At 40.2% G+C, this 18,686-nt stretch overlaps 2 protein-coding genes across 3 annotated transcripts in view; one reads left to right on the forward strand and one right to left on the reverse strand.

Moving 5' to 3' along the window:
- Positions 1 to 8,519, reverse strand: part of nbeal2 (neurobeachin-like 2) — a 32,374-nt gene extending 23,855 nt beyond the window's left edge. For both annotated transcript variants that reach the window (XM_085366597.1, XM_085366596.1), the window contains exons 1-5: positions 7,978 to 8,519; positions 1,460 to 1,548; positions 1,124 to 1,288; positions 535 to 616; positions 116 to 228 (exon numbers count right to left, since the gene is read on the reverse strand). In XM_085366597.1, coding sequence (XP_085222723.1) covers positions 116 to 228; positions 535 to 616; positions 1,124 to 1,288; positions 1,460 to 1,548; positions 7,978 to 8,052 — 524 coding nt within the window. In that variant the 5' untranslated portion in view covers positions 8,053 to 8,519. The remainder of the gene's footprint in view (positions 1 to 115; positions 229 to 534; positions 617 to 1,123; positions 1,289 to 1,459; positions 1,549 to 7,977) is intronic.
- A 1,277-nt stretch (positions 8,520 to 9,796) lies between these two features.
- Positions 9,797 to 17,622, forward strand: ccdc12 (coiled-coil domain containing 12). Its single transcript, XM_085365733.1, has 7 exons — positions 9,797 to 9,914; positions 13,056 to 13,129; positions 16,220 to 16,299; positions 16,430 to 16,491; positions 16,576 to 16,610; positions 16,724 to 16,800; positions 17,329 to 17,622. The coding sequence occupies exons 1-7, from the start codon at positions 9,831 to 9,833 to the stop codon at positions 17,406 to 17,408; spliced, it is 492 nt and encodes a 163-aa protein (XP_085221859.1). The 5' UTR covers positions 9,797 to 9,830; the 3' UTR covers positions 17,409 to 17,622.
- Positions 17,623 to 18,686: the final 1,064 nt, after the last annotated feature.

The raw sequence follows: 18,686 nt of genomic DNA on the forward strand, positions 1-18,686 counted from the left end.
ATTGTGCAAGACGTTGAATGCAAATAAGAGTATTCTTCTAGTCTTTGTGCGCCCAAATTCCACCTCCCACACATTCACGCAGGCAATGTCCAGTGTTGAAGTAACACACACTCACCCTGCTAGGCGTCTCCTCCACGTCTGATAAGGGTCAAACAGGCTCTCGCACAGCACAAGTCCGTACTGCACGACCGACTCCAGAGACGATTTCTCCCCTTGTCCCTTCTTTAACTGATCGAATGAAAGTTGGTACACATTTATTCACATCTGCATCATCTGTAGTTCATAATCAGAGTAGAAACCCCTGTTTGAACATCTTTCAAATTCCTTAACAATGAAAACAAGGTCAACTGCACACCCACCCACTTCTCTTTTAACCATAGCCTAGTTCTCTTTCCTTAGGGTAAGCATATATATTTTACTACCCAGTTCTGTGTAAGCCTACTGGATCTCTACTTCCATATCCTATTTCAGCAAATTTGTCCATGTATGGGGAGCCAAACTGTGTCGCTGAAATCTTGCTTATGAGGGCCTTACCTGGTTTAAACAGAAATTCAAAAGTTTGATAGTCTCGAAAACAAAACTAGGGGTCTTCTCTGGATCAATGTTCTCCATATTCCTAGAAGTAAAGAGAAATCATAGAATTAGGTTAGGAAAGGTGCTAGGAAAGGTCTCACAGATTGAAAGGGGTGAGGGCACTTTTTTCGGTTAGTCACTGTGGAGCATAATAAAAAAATCTACAGTAGAATCACCAGTCAAATCAGATTTAATTAAAAAAAAACACCTTCAAACGTTACTATATCTGTGAAAAATAGAAATTACCCAGTTCCCCTCACACCCTGTTTTTTTTGGTACAGACTGTTGAATAAAGAGAACTGATAGTGGTTAAGATTTAATTCCACCCACTGCGTGAACTAAGGTGACATCATGAGACATGCGACGCAAATTCGGGCGTATGATTTGGAACCCGAGATGTAGCCTGTCCTAATTAGTCATCTCCTGCCTATCGTCGTGAGAACGTCTGCAAGTTGTTTTACAGAACGCTACGATTAGCACAACCTATTAACTGCGCAACATGTTTACAGTTCTCATTACAACACATTTGCACAGCAGGCTGTGCCCTCACCTGCAAACAATGATGAAGAACTTGATGAGGAGCAGTGGGTGTGGAGTGCTGCTGTTTTGCTCTGCAGCGCCGGTGAGGTGTAGCGCACTGTGCCATAGCTGCGTGCTAAGGAACACCAGGACCTCCCGGGGGAGCAGGGGCACCTCTGAGCTGCACTCCTCCAGCCTGGGAGATGAGAGAGGAGGACATGAGAGAAGAGAAGGGAAGTAAGAGCAAAGAGGGATTGCAGCAGAGGCCGTGAAGCATAAACATGTCACATCCAATGTCCACAGTGCGGAATATAAACCGGTGGAAATTTGTGGCTTTGTAGTTTGTGTAAAATAAATAGCCGCTCACCTCCGAGGCTCCAGCGACTGCACATCAATGAGCCTCTCAAAGGATGCCACAAATGCCTCCAGCCACTGCTGCAGATAGCCCACATCCTTCTGTGGAAGGGAAGAAGAAACAGGTGAGGCTATAACAAATCGGCCTTCACGCCTCTAGGCGTACAGTGTTAGTAAACAATGAAGGGCATGAAAAATGCCCACCTATAAAAGCAAGCTCTTTGTGGTCAGTTGGACCAAGTAGTATCAAACAGAAAGGTTTAGCGCTAAACTCTGACACACGGTGGCTACAGAAAATGCTATGACCTGTTTTTGTAACAGGATGTTGCAAAGAGATGCAATTCTCACAGAGAGGAACACATGAGCTATTTCTTTCCTTTTTCATCACGGGGGAGGTTGAAAGAAACAAAAACAACATGTTCCTTTCATTCAAATCATAATTCCACCCATAACGTCAACAGTGGCCCTGTGTTCACCGTGAGCACATCCTCGTCTCGGACAAGATGTTCTTATTACTGCCCCTCTATAATGTCATGTAAGACAACTTCATTTGTACAAGGATGTTTATATACAACAGTTGCTATCACAGCTACCATCAGTCTCTGCACTGCAACATATCCTGTCAGTCTTCCCTCCACACAACAGTCTCTTGATCTCGTTACAAACAAATGACACAGGTCACAGGCGAAACAGGTCAACTTTAAACTGTTTTTCTTTTATGAGCAATGCTTTGATTTCGATATAAAGCTGGCTCATTATTATCGATAGACAAGTAGCCCTACTTTTGAGAATGTAAAGTTTCAAAACTCAATCTGAAAAAACTCAAAAAACTGAGAAATGTGCAGAAATGTTCTCTGATGTTCATGTGCCAAAACAACCTGTGCGTTCTGATAACTGAGCAAGCAAGTAAGCGTAGTGTGAATCTTCTCCGATTTAGAAGGAAGACATGAGCTGTCTCAGACCGCCTGACTCACTGTACACAAATAACATAAAAAACAGCACATGGTATAACAATTCATCAGGTACTTCCCCCTGAACCAGCAGGGAAATGGCTCGAGTGAGCAGCGTTTGCTGCAGCTCGTGTGGGAAAGCAGCACGGCGATTAAAATCTTACAGTTCAGCACAGTTCTCCAACATGTATGCTTTCATGTTCTGTTAGATCTGCATTTTTAAGTTGCCTGAATAAGAGTAGCAGCAATCTAATAACCTGAACCCTTTGTGCAACTATGCCTTTCCTGCATTAATGTGAAATGTACATTACCAACTGGCATTGACTTATGTGCCTGTCCATCTCTCATTGTATGCGGCTGAGCAGGGTGCCGGGTTCTTGCGAACCCAGTCTCAGATGAACCGTCGGCGTAGACAAAAGTCAGCGGCTCAGCTGCACATCACTCCTGACCACCAGCAGCGTCTGACTCGCTCGTTTTTTGTCTTCAAGCGTAAAGCGAGCAACCAGGAAATTACTTGTCACTTTAACTGAAGCTTATTTCCTTCATCCTCGCCTCCTCGTCAAACCCCTTCCTCTTTTGGTTGTAGTGCAACTTGTGTGTAGATTGATGAGAGGCCTCTATAAAAACATCCCACAGTAACAATAAAGCACCGGGACTACATTTATGATTCCTATATTTAGCCAAAAAAAAAAAAAAGATGTTGCAGGAGAAACTTTGAAATTTAGCGTTTGTTTTTGTAAAGTGTGTCTGGCTGTGCTTATGCACAGGGACCAGAAGACTGTGAGCAGATTCAGCTGAAACAGTAGGTGGATGCTATAAAATCACAAAAACTGCATTTGAAATTGGAGAAATTGACTTTAGATGCCTTCAAACGGTTAAACTTTACATGCAGAAAAACCCCCATCTGATTTTAAAGTTGATACACAAACTGCATTTTAAAATCTCTGCGTGTGCTCAACGAAAACAGGAAATGACAAACAACCTATTGTTGTGTGGCTCTGTCATCTGAACAATTAGGTATTTTAAACTTGAGGGGCGAAGATAAGAATCTTAAAGCTGGTTTTTATTTTTCATTATTGAATAGAATCCACAAGTATGCACACTAATATGCTTCATAAAGTGTAGGTTGACTAAAGAGGCTGTGGCATTCAGTTCAGGTACATTGGTTGGCTGTGCAACAGGTAGATTTTAGTGTATGATTAAAAAACAGGGAGAGACAGAGATCACAGATACACCAGGTGTTTGAATCAGTTCTTGTTTATAAAAACCCGCCAAAAAATGTGTGTTTTTTTAATAAAACAGAACTGGCTTAGACTTCTGGTACAGCGCTGCTTTATGTCTCCACCTTTAACGACTCCTAAAATCTTCCCATATCGACTTACTATTGATCAGCCCCTCTAAACAAATCCGAATCATTTGCTCGCAGCTAATTCAACAAGCTAGTTCAAAGACAGATTTACAATTAGAAAAGCTAATTAAAACCACAATTAGAACAAATGTCACAAACCAACCATGAGCTATCGGCCTCTATAAAGCATGTCATTTATCTCTGTTTTCTCTGCACATGGCCAAGCAGCTGTGCCGCTCAGTGCTGCTTGGCATTCAGCTTCGCTCCAGCTTCCTGCACAAGGGAAAGCAAAGAGAACTTTGATTTTCCTGGTTAGCCGTTCTGTCGGTAAACAGGGGAGCCCAGGCACACAAGGGGATTCAATCAGAGGGCTAACAGGGCTATATATCGTCAGCTGCAGGGATGGATGTATCTCTGAGAACAGTTTGCTGACATGCATCAAAGCACTAGTAACTGGGACAAACACACAGTAGCACGACTGACTGTGTAGGGACAAAAGCAAGGATGTGTGATTTGTTCTTTTCATAGAAATCTGAGGAGGTGGTTTCACAGCTGTTGATGGGTGGCAGCTGGGTTAACGCTGTGGCCCAGCGCTGCGTCTCAAGGCTTTAATTAGGTCCTCAAGCTATGGACCACAGAATAATAACACACCATTTCTCTTCCAGACTAATATCTTACTCTTACATCTTTACTGGCTGAAAATGATGCTTCTCTTTTTTGGCAGAAAAATGGCATCTGTGATTGGAGGCTTACTCCTGACTTAGAGCAGCCTGAAAGGTTGGAACTATCAGTCTTTTTTATTTCTTTATTTTTGAAGATTTATTGATCATCTTATCTAAACAGACTGAAAATCCACCTTTTTATTGTTTACTATCCTCAGATTTGTTTTATGTAGTACTTTCAAATATGACGGGGAAACAAAGAATTCTCACACGTGAAAGCTGGATTTTTTTTTACCAGTATATTAATTTGAACACTAATTAAAGCAGTTGTTGATTAATTTTTTTTTATGTCAGCCATCTCATCAACTGATCACTTCATTTGTACCTAGTGGTGCGTGTTGATGCATTTGTAACAACATGAAAGCATATTTACCAGATATTTAAGACAATATGACTCATTGAGCTATCCTGACTTTTACCAAGTCAACAGGTCAATTAAAGATTCAATATTTAAGAAGAACTCAAACAATAAGAGTAAGTACAACAATGTTATTAACTCTAGTAAAACTACTCGCTGCCTATTTATTCTTATGTAATAGTCCTTGGTTTTAATTGGACAAAATAGAAAACAAGAAGATACAAATGTAACTTTTTACTATAATCACCAGTTGATTGATCAATCAATCAATTACATTGATACAGATATAAAATATCAAACCAACAAAACTGATCAAGTACTGGTTATTACTACATCCTGACTTGGTGAAAAGCTCAAACATGCCCAAGAACAATACCTTTTTGCATTTTTTCCAGACAAGATCTAACAAGTTATGCACCAGAGCGATTAGATCAGACTCTTCTGCGTACCTCCATACCGCAAGTCATGAGGATTTTATAATGGCCTTCAAATATTCTTAGATGTGAGATATGAAGCAATGAAATAGTATGGCTAACATTTAATGTTAGCCATACATCCTAAAATAAATCACCCTAATCCAACCATAACACCTTACAAAACTGGAGACACAAACACGTCCTGTCTCTTGCACAAAATCTTAAAGTGCCCTAACTACAACTTTGTTTAGCACATTTCCTGACAAAATTACATCAGCAAGCCCTGAAAACCAAGAACTTGTCTGTGAGTAAATAGTCTAGATGTAAATTGCCTGTGCTCAGGTATTTACTGAGCTACAGTATGTGGCAAAATAATAGGAAGCTGGCATCGAGAAAATAATCAGCCTATAAATCATCGTCTGCCTGTGATTTTTGAAGTCACTTGCACAGAACTTTTACCATTTTTCACCGGCTTTAGCGCAATACGCTACTCAATCACAATGTCTATTAAACATTTACATTAGCTCCTGATCTAAAGGTCTGGCAAGAAATGTGATTTTTTTGCACAGTCAAAGGAGGCGGACCTCCTTTATCAATGACAAGCTGTGCTTTCTAAAACAGATTAAAGGCTGGAGATACCACATTTACTCAAACATGCTGAAATCGATTGTTATGATGTATGAAGTTGTTGTGACATACTTAACAACTTCCACGGGACAATATAAGGTCACTGAAAATTTGAGTACACCGGTTTTGGTTTTGTCAGGGTGCACAAAGGAGGTGATAAATGCACAACATTTCTAAACCAATATAACAAATCTGTCAGTGTCACAAACAGGGACACGTAAGGCGCTTTCGGACTTAAAATGAGACGTGTTACAGGGCGTAAAGCAGCCGAGGGCTTATTTACAGCTTTGACAAAACCCCCTGTTGAATAAAGCTCAGGTTTCTTGTCCATCTGACTGATTTACAGCAGTCAATACGTTCTTTAGTGTGACAAATTACAAACAAGGTCTGTGAGTCAGAGATGGGCTGTGTACTAAAAGATGATATTGTCTGTGTCTACCTGACTAACAGGCGGGTAACAAAAACACTGAATACAATTACATGGTGGTGTTTGTAGGAGAGGCCAGTGATTGTTCTCTGTAGTGGTTCTCCTGCCTTTCCACGGCCTGCTGTGCTCCTCTGAGTCACATAAGGCGGTGACATTTAAGCTCAAATCAAATCCCGCTCGAGCAACGGGGTATGTCGTTTACACATGTGAAAAATACACTTTCAAGAATGCTGCGAAAACATGTGCCACTCTTAAAGTCAAAGGAGGAAACTTCTGGTCCTTTTAGGCTTCAGGGCAACTGAAGGAAAGTGACACGGAGCCAAGAGGCAGCTTAATAAGGAAGTGATCTTGCACATAGAGATGTGAGACAGCTGACGGAGCCAGATTCAGGGCAACCCCTCCCTACCTCACAGACACACCCCCCCCAATGATTTGTTCTAGCAATGGATTGTGACAGCACCTACTACTTGTTTTATTTGTTGCATAACCAGAAAAGTTCAGTAACTTTGCAGTTACATGCAGCAGCAGGAGGAGCACAGAGGAGTGGATTAAACACACTTCCTCTGGGATCTGCCCAGAGCGACCACAATCACCACTTTGACAGTAAATGCTGCAAAAGGTGATACACTGTTGACCTTCATCGGTGATGCATTTATTAGGGTTTGTTTGCAGTTTGTCCACCTTTGACTTCACTCTTCTAGAAAGTCGTTGGCTGCTTTCCAAGATTGGGATTAAGCCCTTCATTAAAACAACATTCAGTGAGATACATAATGAAACATGAGCCACTCTTTGAGAAGGTTTTATCACTGTCAAGAGACTAGCCCTTTAGATCTGCTGTGATGATGAGATACAGCGCGTACAAACTTGAAAAAAAAAACCGCTCCTCTTCTTCTTTTTTTTTTCTTTTTTGTGTCCTCAGGCATGGAAGCAGATTGCAAACTCATTAAATAATAATAATACCCAACCAAACTGTCTTCCTTCTTCAAGTAGGAACATGATATGAAAGCATTTGCAATATTTTACTCCAGTTAATTTGTTTTCATCCATATTAGCAATATATTACACCTTAATAAACATCCAGAAACCTGAGCTGCACTCACGCCCACAGGGGGCAACATCTGAGACCAAACTCCCACACAAACAAATTTGACAGTCAATTCAACATCGGAGAGAGGAAAGCAATTGGCTACTGCGTAACAGTGCTGCTGCGTGCAAAGCCTAAGCATATGCTTCAAGTAATATATGACAGTAGGATCTTCCAACAGTTTAAAAGGCGCATGCTTTCAGTAGGGGAGACAGGCAAGCAGCAGAAACAGGAAGTAGTCTGAGTAACACCTGCATCACAGGTATAACAACGGATATTCGAACAAGTGGTTAACCAGCTTCAAATGCCATTTTTTTTACGCGTTGCTTTCGAATTGGGGACAGCTTAGAGGCGCATCAATGTGACATGATATTATTTTATAGTGTGCACAAGGCAGCTTCGGCTATTAAGAGAGCGTCACTGTAAATGCAGGAGAAAAAAAATACGCGAGTTCCTCAATAAAACCTCGATTTTTCAAAGAGCGACCCTGTACACACACCGTGAATCACGCAGAGTATTTAGGGGTCACAATAAAGTTCAGGCAAGGAACCTGTGGCAACAACAGGTGTCACCGTCAGCTCTTCCGCACTTGCACTCACCTTAGTGTAATATAACATCCACAGCTCATACAGCTTTTCTTTCGATGCCATTCCGCCGCCCTTGTGGTTGCTCATTATTTCCTTTATTTTCTTTTAAAAGATCATGAAACTGGCAAAGATGGTCAAAGCCACGGCTGTCTGAAGTTGCTTCCTACAGGCAGGAGGACGCAGCACGCTCCTGGGTGAACCATTCCTGCAAATTCGGGCACAGTAATCCCAAATAAAAAAAAAAGTGCTCTTCAGTCTCGACACACAAAGTTGTCAGGGTGACGTGAAAAAGCAAAACATGACGGTGTGGATGTGGCCGCGGTGCGGTCACTGCCCAAACTGTGCAACCAGGAACACAAATGCGTGGAAATGCATGTCTGGAGAAACACCCATGTCCGCATTTAGAGCGAGCTCGCTGCCGTATGATTCCTGTTGGAGAGAGTTCCCACGGAAGCGACAGATGCCATCCGCTCAAGACCAACAAATTAATGCGCTGCCCCTGCGGTCTCGGTCTGGAGCGGTGCGCGATCCTAAACGCTGTGTGACAATCAGGAGAAAATTATCACCAACTAGTGTGTAACCCTGTAAAAAAAAAAAAAGACAAGAAATGTGGTGAAGAGTTCTCTAGATCATGCTCACAGGTAGGCTGATATTCTTAAAGGCACACACACATATAAACACTGCCTGCTCGAGGGCTGATCTCACTAACTGACTGCCACCCGGGAGCAATGAATGCAGCTGCCCCCAAAGTTTTTATCATATAAACGTTTCCGTACAAATAAAACAAATAACCATTAAAAAATTGTGCAAAGAAGACTGAGTGCTCAAACTCTCACTTGATTATTGAATAAAAGCCTGCGTTGTGTAGTTACGGGTGTAGGGGTGTAACTGTCAGCTTTTAAAGCGAGCAACTTTCAGTTCTGATGACAGCTGCTCACAGTGGGTCCTTACTATATTCCTTATTGTGATCAGATAAAGCGACACTGTGGCTGCGTTAGTCCTTAAAAACTGAAATAATACGTAGGTGAAAGATTCAAAACATTTACTCCTGCAAGTATGAGGGGTATACTGAAAAAAACACGGCTTTATCTTGAACAAAAAATAAATACACACTGGAATGTTTTATTTTGTAAAATATTACCTTACGGAATTACTGTAAATGACAATGTTTCCTCTCCGCTCTGTGCTGAATGCATGTCAGAAGTATGTTTGTCCCCTGACTGAGCAATAACATGGTTTATTGCACATGGTCATTTTTATTGATATATAAATCGTATCCCTCCTAGTTTTATGATCACCACCTTAGTAATATCAGCAGCAGGTTTGTATTGTCATACACACTCTCGATTAGGAGGATAGACAGGGTGAAGCTCGAGGCAGCTGTATTACCATGGCAATGGCCTACATTCCTAACCAGGACCTGTCACTGGGACCATCAGCAGGCAGGTCTGTGTACAAGTCCGTGTTTTACGTTTAGTATATAAATATAGGTTTGTCAATATCGTTAAAATAGACTGAAATAAGCCATTCAAAGATAGCTTGTAAGCTGCTGAAAGTTACATTAGTTAAGGTACTTGATAATACAACTAACATAGACCACATACATCTTATTTATAAAGTATGTTTTAATTATTTATTTGGGGATCGCATTATTGTAAGCAAGAGTTTGGTTTTTAAATAATTCTCGTTCAGATTTCAAGTGAAACTTACGGATGATTGTGATTTTAAAAATATGAACACAACAAATAACAAAATCACATGATGAGGCAAAAGGCATCGCAATCGATGTGCTCTATGGACTTCTTTTGTCCGATCAGGACAATGAGTAGATTTCAGAGAGAATCGAGCGGCGTGTGGCTAAAAACATGGAGCAAAGTGTTGGGTCGCTTCAGGAGCAGGCTCTAAAGAGGAAGGAGAGGCTAAAGGCTCTAAGAGAGAAACAGCTTCATGTAAGTTTCTTTTATGGCGTTGGCGGTATGTTGCAAAGTGTAGCACAGGCCACAGAAACCCCGTCATTTTGACACTGAGGTACCGTTAGCAGACTTAGCTTTTAGCTAATATTAGCATACTCGTGTGTAAAATCAGCCTTATTTTTAGCCCGTAGCTTTGTTAGTGAGCTGTCAAAGTTTCGATAAATTCGTTTAAATATAAACAGTTTTAGTAATTAATTGTTATTTTACTGGTATGTTTTGCATTTATTCTAATCTCATGTGATTGTTCTTGCACCGTGACATTCTCGTTGTGTTTTAGTTCGGTTTCATGTTAGGTCGCTGCTAGCGTCGACAGTTGAATTAAAACCGCTTCTCAAAGTCAGTTACAGTGATACTACATCAGATGCTGTACATTAACTACAGTCAGTTAGACTATAGATCATTTACGACCCAGTTTACAATACTGTGCAAGAGTCTTGGGCCATCATTTCTCCTTTTTGCTTCCACGGTAGAAGCTGTGTTATGGTTTGGCGCTGCAGGTCAGCCAGTGGTGTTAGGGATCTTGTCAAAGTTGATGGAGTTATGAAAAAGGAAAAGTAGCATTTTGTTCCCCAATGCAAAATCATATGGAAAGTGTCTCATTGGGAACAGGTTTGCTTTTCAGCACGACAGAGATCTCAAAAAGCTGCCAGTGCATTAAAAATATCACTGGATGGAAAAACACACAATGAAGCACTGTCAGTCAGACCAGATCTCAACATGAGGAGTGTGGGATCGTCTCGACAGAAACCAGAAAAGAAGACAGAGCTTTAAATGTCCTTCAAAAAGCCTGGAGAACTATTTCTGAAGACTACTTAAAGAAATGACAAGAATGCTTTCCGAAGAGAGCTCAGGCTGTGTTGAATAAAAGGGGTCATACCAAATATTGACTTTCAAGACTGTTAGAATTGTGCAAACTGTGCTTTCTTATTTTCCTATTAACATATCAAGAAATGAGGGTGGCTCAAAACTTGGGTGGGTGGGTATTCACTTCTGAAAAACGTTGCCCACACAGCTCGTTCATTCTAATCTTTCTTAACAATACATAAAATAAAATAAATTAAGGCAAGGCAAGGCAAGGCAAAGAAATTGAAATGAATATCACAGTATCACCAAAAGTTAATTCTGTTCATCTGGACGTAGCGTTTTCAGTGGGAGAAACGTTTCATCACTCATCCAAGTGACTTCTTCAGCCTCAGCTGACTGCAGGTTTTCCCAATCTTATAAACAGTACATTTGCATAATGACTGAAACTAGCACCACTGAAGGAACAATGGGCTGGGAGGTCAGATACCACAGTATCGAGCCAAAGTTCAGGTTTTATTTGTCATATAAAGGCAATGAAATTCTTAGGCTCAGAGCTCCCTCAGAATGGTGCATAGAAATGTAAAGTTGCAGATAAGTAGCATTTGGGTAAAAATAAAATAAAGAAAATATATTTACTAAAAATACTGTAGCAGCTTTAGTGCAGAATTAATGGTATATACATGTAGAGTGTATCAGTGAATCAGGTGAGTGTTAGTGTATGTTTGTGTTGAGCACCCTGAGGAAGAAGAAAACAGTGATGATTGCCACTATAGTCTACATTTATCAAGTCACTATACTGTAGATGTATAAATAAATAGTTTTCAGATATTGTTTGTTTCTCATTTACTAATACTGATGCAGTGTAAATGGAACAAAAATAAACTTGCTAGTTAAAAAATGCATCATTTATGGTGAAAGTTGGAGAAACCTTGGTAAAAAAAATACGGTAGGGTAAATTCAGACTCCCTGTTATTTGGAGGATTTTGAGTAAAGTATGCAGGTACCTCAGTTTTATTAAATATGCCGAGAATAAATCAAAGCAGTCAGTTGTGTAGTAAATTTAAGCAGTGTGTTAGATGTGTTTGAGAATGAGTTCTTCATCATGTACAATCAGAACTGATGCTGCATTTGCTTCAGCACACCTCGGCTCTTGGACTACAGGACTCAGACGGGGATGTTGCACCAGATTTTCTGTCACTCCTCCACAGGGCTGCAGTCTGTGTTGAACAATTTAAAGGTTACACAATCATTGTCCGCCACTATGGCAGAGTTTCAATTCTAGTTATCAATTCATTTAGCAACAGGAAGGCCCATTCAATGCGAAAGCTACTGTTTTGGAAGCTGGATCACAACTTTCACTAAGCAAACGTTATCTAGTTTTGCTAGCAACAGCCGATAAATGATCATTGACATTCCTGCAGTGTGTCGTTGTTTTCCGTTTGTGCTGCGCTTCAAGAATGAGCCAGTACCCTGAATTGTTCTAGCAGGTGGTCAGGAAGTCTCTTCAGGAAAATGTAAGCTGGGAGTGGTTTGATATCCTTTGTTACAAGATGTGACATGGGCTCAATATTGTGCTTTTGGAATTTCTGCAAGCCTTTTTCATTCTTCACTTACACTGTTGTTTACAAATGAAAGGTTTAGTGTGTGACACCATCTCAGATGCATCATGACTAGAAACAAAGCTTTAAATGATCAGGATGAGTAATCAGAGTTGGATTAGTGGGGCTGATTTTAAATTACACATAGGTGTAAATGTAAGTGCGAATTTTTGTCTTTCTCTCTGTGTTAGCCCTGCGACAGACTGGCGACCTGTCCAGGGTGCACCCTGCCTCTTGCCATATTGTAGTTGGGATAGGCTCCAGCAACCAACCCCCCTCCCACGCAACCCTGATAAGGATAAGCATAAGAGAATGGATGGAGTTCTCAGGGTTTATGAACTACTTCTCCTGAATAGCTCAGTGTCAAGAAATAATGCAGCTTAAAATGTAAATTCATTATTTGACTCTCAAATGACGAGTGACAACAAGCAGATATTAGTTTGTTTTTCTATGCAAACAGCACCATGTTTTTCTATGGTGCTGGAGCTAAAATGACCACATACATACCTTCACTTTCACCAGCCACTGCCAACACATTTCGTTTATGTAAATAATATAAAAGAAAAAATGATTTTCATTTTCTTATCATATGTTACAAAATGATTCTTCAGGGCAGATTACAATAATTTTTTAGTGTTTTTTTTTTTCTAGTTTGTACTCTAAGAATAATGAACAATTAATGCCGGTAATGTTAATAACTTTGATGTCCTTACAGGGGCGAGAGCAGGACGATGGGGAGCCAGAGAGCAAAAAAGCCACATTAGAAGAGGCCACTCAAGAGAAACACAGGTTGGTTTGCTGCACCTCCCACAGAAAACAAACGCCTGTTATCTTTTAAATATTCGTCATAAAAGCTTGTTACTGCGTCTCCACTCATTGCTGTTACTCGCCCCTTTAGCTGAGGCTTTTTAAGCTGTGCAAACGGAACTGAAACTGACTCACAAGTACATCATCAGAGCATTTATCTGCCCTTTATCTAGACACCAATGCATGTCTCGGTGTAAGTTGTGAAATGCAGTATTTACACTTGGCTGGATCCCAGCCTTGTGCTAGTAGCTGCTCAAATAACCTTCAGCTTACTCAACTTATGTGCGTTCATTTGTAGGAAGGAGCAGCCATCTTTCCTGTCCTACAGGACCTTTTTTCCATTGTTTATATTTAATGACTGCACTGACGGCACCAAGGGAGTGCCTCTGTTTTTCCTCCAGTCCAACAGGGCAGATCTCTTTCATGCGAATGAGAAACTCGCTGTAGGGTTAAGAGCCTAACTTAGACATTTGTCTGCAACGAAGGCTAATTATTGCTCAATGCAGTCTATAGGCTTTTTCTCTTTTTCTTTTTTTTATGTTTTAATTTGAGACTCGTCTTTAGCAGGGTGCCAGTGTAATGTATCTTGGGATTGGTATTAAAATTTCATGGGGCATCAAATGACTAAACGAATGTATGAGGGAACAGAACAATCAAAATGTTTGTCCCAAGGTTATTCCAATTTTAATTTGTGAGAGCTTCACCAGTTTCAAATGTCAAAATGAATTCATTAAGATTGCAAAGAACCTTTTAGCTTCCTGTGTGATATCATGCATTCCTCCAAGCCTGTTCCACAAAAGGCACCAACCAAACCAGGCAGCTTTTCCTGTTAGATCTTGTTAAGTGTCAGGGTGTTTCCCTGTCTTTTCTTTTTTTAAAGATAGGTAAGTAGATTTAGAGTTCTTGGAAATGGCAAACATGTTTTAAGAAATCTGAACTTGGAAATATTGTTGTTACATGTTAGTTTTTTGTTTTAATTTCACGTTTAAATTAAAGGATTTCTGGTAGCCTGGAATTATTTTTACTGGGGTTTGATGAAGCAGATAGCTTTATCAGTGCAAACATTTGAACACACTGCTGCACCTCCTCCTTAAAAACAGTTCACTCTAAACATTTTGAGAAAGCCAGACTTCGACCAGAGCTCTGAATTTATCACAGGTTCTCTTTGATGCTACGGTGTGCTTGAAGTGGAAATGTGTAAACACCGTCAAAAGGTTTGGAAGTGTAAAACTAAGAGACAGTCAGGAACAAAAAGCTTTTGAAGGGCGAAAATTTACATGAACTCTTTGTCCTGTTTTTTTTGTTCTGCTAAAGGGGGTGTGGGGTTGGAGGCGGGGGGAGGATTCCTGATAGATTAGTGGGTTATAATTCCCTCGAGTCGTAGCACAGTTTGTCTGTGACAAACCCTCTTAAAAAAATAGCACAAAATCCCTGTGATAGACAGGTGACCTGTCGAGGTGTATCCCACCTCTCACCCAGTGATGGCTAGGATAGGCTCCAGCACCTCCACGACGTGGTCCTCAGATGATGACGCTGATGTTTCCTTTCTTCCCACTTACCTTGATGTTGCTCCCTACAGGAATTATTTTTTGTATTTTTGGAACTTTGCGTGCCACTTTAGCTCCATTCTTAGACAGTAGAGATTAGAATGACTTTGTGCTTGACGTTGTGACACTTATCCACCCTTTCCTCTGGCCCCGTATATACGTTAATTATTTAAACACAGTATAATGCATAATTTAGTTGAGGATTGTGCTAAATGTGTTCATGTTTCTTACATGTAGCAACATGTTTTGGGCTACGTTTGTGCCTGTTTAATAGCTTGTTAATTGTAGAAAGCTGTCAGAAGATAAGGGGTAACAGAAGAGCTCCAACCCAAGCTTCAGGATGCCTGAGGAAGACATGTTGTGCTATCATTTTGAAAGCATTTCTATTTATTTCAGTTTTACGTGATGAAGGCTGATAAATGACTGCTTCTACTAACCTTTGAAGTGTATTGTGGCTGCTAGGAAAACCTGCTCTGCTTGCTTTTAAAGCAGTTTATCAGTATACCTCTGCATATCACATAAATTTTACTGCAGTAACGATGTTTTAAATAAAGATGACATGTTAAGCTCATTACCAGGTCCATATTTTTCATTGTAGATGCTCCTACAATAGCTTTGCATGATTAACTATTTCAAATAGTCGTTTTTTTACCATATACTAGACTTTTGTGCACTCTTTGAGCTGACTTTCTTCTCATTGGGTGCCTTTTGCAAAGATGCAACGATTTAAACAGCAGGCTGTGCTCCTTTCAGATAAGTGCAACAGAATGTCTTATTTCTATTCGTTGTGTTTGCAGTTTTAATGCTAAAAAAAAAGTCCCTTTTAATAGTCAGCTGGACAAACCAGCACAGTGCCTCCTTAAAACAGCCCCTTCAAGGTCTGATATGCTGGAGGTAGAGAAAGAGAGATGTGTGAATTAAAAGTGGACCTCAGGCGTCCAACCACAGAACATGACTAGCATTTTTGCCCACACCCATACAAGGCATTGGTCTGTCTTTTGGCAGCACCAGGAGTCTGATGAATGCATCAAGAGTGTACGCTCTCAAGCTTCATCACAAATCCACGTTAAGCTCAGAGCAGCTGATAACTCTTGGTTGGTGCTTGGGCAGACGGTAGTTTACCTCTGCCTCTGGACCCTCGGTTTAATCTGCAGAGATGTCAGCTAAGCTTGCCAACAATTCCTCCATGTGGAGTTGTGGTGAAAGACGGTATAATTCAACATCAAGGGAAGAATTCCTCAGCTGTTTGCTGCTCTCCTGCCCGGCGGCAGGTGGAACATGTTAATCAGAAGTGTTCACGGGAATAAAGAGGGACATTATACCCAACCTTCTTTAGACATTAGATGTGCAGCTGTGTAGGGATTGCAGGTGGTCTTTTATGCTCTTTAGTCTCCGGTGGAGTATATTTGCCTACACTGCCACCTCCTGGAGGTCTAGAGTGTGGGTTAATGGTATGAAAAAAGCATTTTAAGAGCATTCAGACTTCTAATAGTAGTATCACATTAAGTGGTATTTTTTTCCACAGAGAACTGAAATTGAGGAATTACGCTCCAGAGGATGAAGAGCTAAAGGAAAGACAGGTGCCTAAAGCCAAACCAGCATCAGGTAAGAAATCTTCAATCAAAGGCGACCTTTAAAAAACATTTAAAAAACCCTTTTTGGTGTCAATGCTGCCTTACTGATTGTAGTTTTGACTCCTGTTGGCTATATAATGATAAGTATTTATTGTTTGCAGTGGAAGATAAAGTCAAAGATCAGTTAGAGGCAGCTAATCCAGAGCCCATCATTGAGGAAGTGGTGGGTACCCCTGTGTAAACGTGAGTTTTCTTCACTGAAGCATTTTTATCTGCCATGTTGAGTTTTTTCTTTTTCTTTCTTCAGGATTTAGCCAACCTTGCCCCAAGAAAACCAGACTGGTAAGACCTGTTTTCAAAATAGCTTTCCAAGCTGTATGGTGCATGATGAACTCTTGGTGTATTTTAAGATATTTCGTTAATGATTTTTTTAAAAATTGTAATTCTGGATTTAGGGATCTAAAGCGCGATGTGGCAAAGAAGCTGGAGAAGTTGGAGAGGAGAACACAGAGAGCCATCGCTGAGCTCATCCGTCAGTATTTCCTGTTATGTTTCTGCCTTTTATCACTACATTTTCGTGAGGCCACAGAGATGACGGTGCCTGAGCTGGGCATAATTTATTAGGCTAATTGCTCTGTGGTTGACAGACTCTGGAGGCTTGAAGCTGTCTGATAACATCAGAGGTGATCATAACTGATGAGTGATTCTAAAAATAGGCAAAATGAGAGATACATCACAGGTTTAAGTCGAGTAGGAGATTTCCCATATTTTTATTGTGCGTAACTGATTACTGAAGACCTTTATTTAAAAGCATTTAAAGTACAGGAAGCCTGGTTTTGTTTTAATGTGTATTAGGGACAGGTTTGTATTGTATGTTATTTCATCAAAAATATCAGATACATCTTTAAAAGTTAGTTTTAAAAAAATCATTATCCTCCTGTGATCTACAAGGCTGAATAAGATCTTACTTGGAAGATGGAAAACATTGTCTTAAGCTTATGATCAGAGGATGCGGTCAATGAATGAGTCAGATTGAGTGTTTGTGTGTATGTCTTTCCAGGTGATCGTCTGCGAGGCCATGAAGAGGAGTTGGCCGGAGCCGTTGGAGCCATCGGAGCAGAGGCGGGAGATTCAGACTGAATCCAAGATGTGACAGAAAACAAGGAGACTAAACAGAGATGCCCAAGATTTACTGCAGCAGTCACATCTGGGTTGTGCATACAGAGGTGGATGATTTAATTGTGCAGGGAGTAAAGCAGTGTTTCCTGTCAGGTCTTCAGGCGAGTCATAGCTTCTGTCCTTGTAGTACATTCTGTATATGTGGGGTTTTTTTTGGAGATGCATTATTAATGTAACGGCCAATATTTTGTAAAATTAAAATATTGTTTTTTAAATTGCTGTCCATTTCATTTATAATTTTTGCTGCCTTAAAAAAACTGAGGAAAACAGACAAATGTAAATATAAACAAAAACAAAATGCAGTGATTTGCAAATCATAATCTCGTAAACTGATGTTTCCATAGAACATAAAAGTTTAAACTGGATAATAGCATCTAAATGACATTGATATGTCTCTTGCATCTTATTTATATCAGTTCATTTCAATTGTATTTGATATTTTTACTTTTTTTTTCTCCACCCCTGGTGAGCCTGAATCGGATAAGTGTAAGGAAATGGATTGATGGGCAAAAAGAAACTACACTACAGAGGCAATGTGCCTCACATTGCACCTATTGCTCGGTCCTCCGTAAATGGTGTTCCATCAACATTTGACCAGAGATGTAAGAGCTACAACAGAAAATCCAAATGGAGATGGCATGTCAAATGCTACTGAGCATCAAATAAGAGAAAGAACACTTAAACACACATTTATTCAGAAAATGTTCTGAAAAGCATCATTTAGTGACACCTAAGCACTCATGGTAGTTACTGCAACACTAATGTCTTGCTACATTTGACTCAAAAGTTAGTTTTGAATCAGTGGGTGATAACATGACAAACAGTTATGAACAATAAGCTGTATTTTTGGTATGACATTCACTACTGCACGGACCTGAACTGAAATGCTCCTATCCTTTCACAATAAAGTGCATCTTTGATTTCAATAGGCCCAAACTGTCCTCGAGAAGGAGGATATTGCACAGCTGATTATTTTACCAGTCTAATACAAGGCCACCTGCTCCCTCCAACAGCTTCCCTCTTTACACAAAACTCTTATCAAAGATCTAAAAAGAAATTCAGTCACTGCTCATCTGAAACTCACACAAAAAAACTACACAAACATGTGACATAAATGTCATTGATATGAATAATAGCCCATAATAGACTCTCCTACACACTACAACCTTCAAAAATATACCACACTGGCGACGAAGCCTACAAACTACAGACATTTATAGCAGAATGACTAATACTGCA

The sequence above is a fragment of the Diplotaxodon limnothrissa genome, linkage group LG11 (assembly GCF_057381915.1).
Source record: "Diplotaxodon limnothrissa isolate DT_005_m linkage group LG11, D_limnothrissa_male_GT1.1, whole genome shotgun sequence".
Taxonomy (NCBI): domain Eukaryota; kingdom Metazoa; phylum Chordata; class Actinopteri; order Cichliformes; family Cichlidae; genus Diplotaxodon; species Diplotaxodon limnothrissa.